The 4,119-nt window shown below is 32.8% G+C and overlaps 1 protein-coding gene across 1 annotated transcript; it reads left to right on the forward strand.

Annotated features, from left to right (window-relative positions):
- Window positions 1-609: 609 nt before the first annotated feature.
- Window positions 610-3,391, forward strand: LOC119828836 (bilin-binding protein-like). Its single transcript, XM_038351120.1, has 3 exons — window positions 610-800; window positions 2,301-2,511; window positions 2,898-3,391. Exons 1-3 carry the CDS (start codon window positions 693-695, stop codon window positions 3,146-3,148), a joined length of 570 nt encoding a protein of 189 aa, XP_038207048.1. The 5' UTR covers window positions 610-692; the 3' UTR covers window positions 3,149-3,391.
- The last annotated feature ends 728 nt before the right edge of the window (window positions 3,392-4,119 follow it).

Consider the following 4,119-nt stretch of genomic DNA (forward strand, 5'->3'; position numbering starts at 1 on the left):
TGAACATCGACGTTAATAAGTAAAATTAAAAAAGCATACAAAACACAATACGATACAATAATGTAAATCAATTGAAATTTATGAAAAATAAATAATTAATAACATTGTTCTCTCATAAACCGTCCTTTGTGTGTTTTGATGAAATATAAACCATACAAACTTTTGAATTTATCACCCTACTTATATTTCAATTAAATAAATATACGAAATACTAATCGACAAACTAATATAATAACAAAATATCTTCTATAACACAAGTTAGATTAAAAACGTTATAACTCATTTCAGAAACAATGTACGGTAATTCTATTGGATACTGAATTGGTCAAAACACTTCAACGCGTAGTAAATAATTGGCTGATACAAACAAAATAACACTGTACACGCTACGTACACGAAAACCTTCCAACAGCATCGAGTGAACTGAAATATGTACAAGAATTCCGAGCGGCGCGTAGTAACAAAAAACCTAGCCGTTAATTTGCCTAAATTTGTTTAGAAAACGAAAAAAAAACCCTTATCAAAAACTAGAAATATGCGAAGACGGAGTGCGGCTTAATAAACAATCCTGAGTATGAGGACCGTGACCTCTGCCCACTTATAGTATAAAAGGGGTTACATTTCTGACCAATTCAATCAGTCATCTGCTGACTCCCGCTAAAGCAAGTTTCGCGTTGCAAACTCCATTCAATATGATCCAATACATCGTTCTTGGTTTGGTGGCGGCTGCCTCCGCCAACGTCTACCATGATGGCGCCTGCCCCGAAGTGAAGGTGGTCGACAACTTCGACTGGTCCAACGTAAGATTTCACGATTTTAACAGAGTTTTTTGGATAAAAATTTTTTCTCAAGTGATTTTTTTCTTTTTGAAAATTTTTTAGTGATCATTTTTTAATGGTAAATTTTTTGTGTTGTGTGATCTATTCGTGCGGAATACATTGCAGTTTAAAATTCGTTTAATTATATATAATTTAATTGTTTTTAAATTATAGAGAAAAGTGCGATCAAGATGTCAATTAAATAATTTTCTATTGATTTATTTACTCTAGTAAATAATTTCACATTTTCTTGTTGGTGAAAATGTAGTGAAAAAATATATATCGATATAAAAGTTCATAATTGTTGCTCGTGAAAAATAAAAGACGTGTTTAAAAATGGTTTTAAAAGTAATGATATGAAATTGTAACAAATTGTGTGTGCAATATTTACTAAATAACACATTTTATCGCAGCTTTTGTGTGCCTTCATGATTTTTTGACCATATATTTTTTCGACTAATTAAAATAGAAATTGTGATAATAAAAATTAGTATGACGTATACGCATCTGCATTTAATTCTTTGTTTCAAATCAGTAAAACAATTTATTTAACATAAAAGCAACGAAATCCTAAAACTTAATAAAATAACGACAACGCCGTTGAAACAATATCTGTAAAATCATTTCAAGCGTAATTTGATGATAGCGGCATTAAATGAAAAAATCTCGACGCATTATTATCGCATAAAAGTGCACATAACTCATCCAAAATATCCGTTTAAACGCGAAAATAAACCGGTTTTGAAAACTGGTTCGTCGGCTAAGGTATCCCATTTTTTTCGCTAAATTCATCGGTGCCACAGGCTACACCGCTACCAGTGATAATTTCATTGAATACTTGTACTATTCGCAGTGTAAATGCATTGAAAGATATAAAAAAAAGCTTTTTATATATATTAAGTTAAAGATTTTTGATACATATAACAAAATGAAACAATTAAAAGGGATAGGTACCGGTTAAAATCGCTGAAAGAAATGAAACAATCATTAATTTCATAATAAATAATGCAATTTAATCTATAGATATAGTAAAACGCACAAGATTTAAAACTTGCTGAATATTATCACAGACTCAAGAAAAATTATTTTATAAATGAGATAAACGCGACTGATTATTTTTTATTCAAGTGATAGTACCCTCTTTGTTTATTTTCACTAAAATTACATGACATTCAACCTGACCCAACGACCCAATTATCGCTTCAATGGAGATAAAAATGTATAAAATTTAATTTCGTGCCTACATTCTCTTGTAAAACGGTAAGATGTATTTCCGCTTCGGCTAAATAAATGCTCCTTTTTGTATATGCGAATGATTTCTACATTCTATCAATTAAATTCAAATATTATACGATCATTCTGAAGCATAACAAACCTTTCAATTCACTACAAGTCACGCAAGTAAAACAAACGCGTTTGGAATATATTTGCGAGTTGGTTCACGACCAAAGGCCAAATAAGAAACACACAATATCGTTGCAGTACGCCGGCAAGTGGTACGAAATCGCCAAGTACGCCAACGAAGTTGAGAAGTTCGGAAAGTGCGGATGGGCTGAGTACGTCGCTGACGGCAAGGGCGTCAAGGTCAAGAACTTCCACGTGATCCACGGCAAGGAATACAGCATTGAGGGAGCCGCTTTCCCCGCTGGTGAACCCAAGATCGGCAAGATCTTCCACAAGCTGACTTACGGAGGTATGTCTCCAACATTCTGAACAACCTTTTCCATCAGAATCTTATTTATTTTGTACAGTAGAGTAGAGTATGAGAAATCATTTCTAATTCATCGAAGATATTAAAAATATGCAAATCCATATGGCAACAAAGACACAATGCTAATATGTTGAACTGATATGAATAATGCATAAAATTCAAATTAAAGTCTATCAGTTTTAAGTGCCATTGAATTAAAACTACAAGTAAATTATTGCACAATGATTCGTTAAATATTTGCTACTTCTCTGTATTTACCTTTAAGATAAGATGAATGCGATAGTTAGAACTGGACGCATCGCAAGCGGCCATCTTATCATTCTGAACCCATCGTAGCGTACATGGTTGTAACGTAAATGATTTTCCAGGTGTCACCCGGGAGAACCTCTTCAACGTTCTCGCTACCGACAACAAGAACTTCATCATCGGATACTTCTGCAAGTACGACGAAGAGAAGAAGGGACACCAAGACTTCGCCTGGATCCTGTCCAAATCCAAGGTCCTTACTGGTGAAGCCAAGACCGCCGTTGAGAACTACCTCGCTGGCTCTCCCGTCATCGACAGCAGCAAACTCGTGTACACCGACTTATCTGAAGAGGCTTGCAAAATCTCCAAGTAGATTAAAACATAATTAAATAATAAGTTTACATACACAAAATTTCCACCCAATAACCCTATTGATTGTAACAACTGCAATGCTATTTTAAAGGTATTACGTCATAACTTAATCTTCTGTGATGTTATGCATCGTGTTGAGTCGGATGATTAAGCCATATATTTGTATTTACATCGAGGGTATGTAGTTTAAGATAGTTTAATGATTACAAAGCAGTTCCGCAATAAATGTGATTAGCACAAATAACATTTCTTTGTATTTATTTCCGCATATCCTGTCCCATAAACCATGAAAGTACTGCTATAGTATAGTATATAAAATTAATCTTGTCATATTTTCGATCCAATTAAAAAATTTTAAAATATCAACAAGTTCAGATAATATCATATAAAATAAATTAAGAAAACATTTAATATGAACACGACAAGCGTTTTATCAGGAAATTTTAATACGTTTTAAAGACGCATAACCAAATGTAGACGCTATCAGAACAAAAACCTTTTATAATAAAACTGGTCCGACGCGAGCCAAACTTGCACTCATAAAAAACAAGCATGATAAAATTCACAATGAAGCTGTTGATTTGTTTATTTATTAGCACTTTTAAAGAGACGAAACATCAGCACACAATTTTAATACTTAATTTGTTTAAGAACGTTCAATGAAGTGAATGAAAATGTACGATTCATGTCCGGGAGTAGTTGACCATAACAATATAATATATACGCAAAATGACCACAACGATTTGCACATAGTTATAACAATAACACTCCTGATAATAAAATATGTAACTGATAAATATACGCGACTTTCACTTGAAACAATAAATTCTATATTGCGGATAAACAACGAAAAGCAATTTATAACACGCGAACATATATTGAACAATTTAGAATAATTGCTGGTCGGTTTTCGAATGGACTGGCGAATAAAAAAAAGGTTTGTTTTAATAAAAAAGACGTGTGTAAATAAAA

Source organism: Zerene cesonia, chromosome 8, assembly GCF_012273895.1.
Source record: "Zerene cesonia ecotype Mississippi chromosome 8, Zerene_cesonia_1.1, whole genome shotgun sequence".
NCBI classification, from domain to species: Eukaryota; Metazoa; Arthropoda; class Insecta; order Lepidoptera; family Pieridae; genus Zerene; species Zerene cesonia.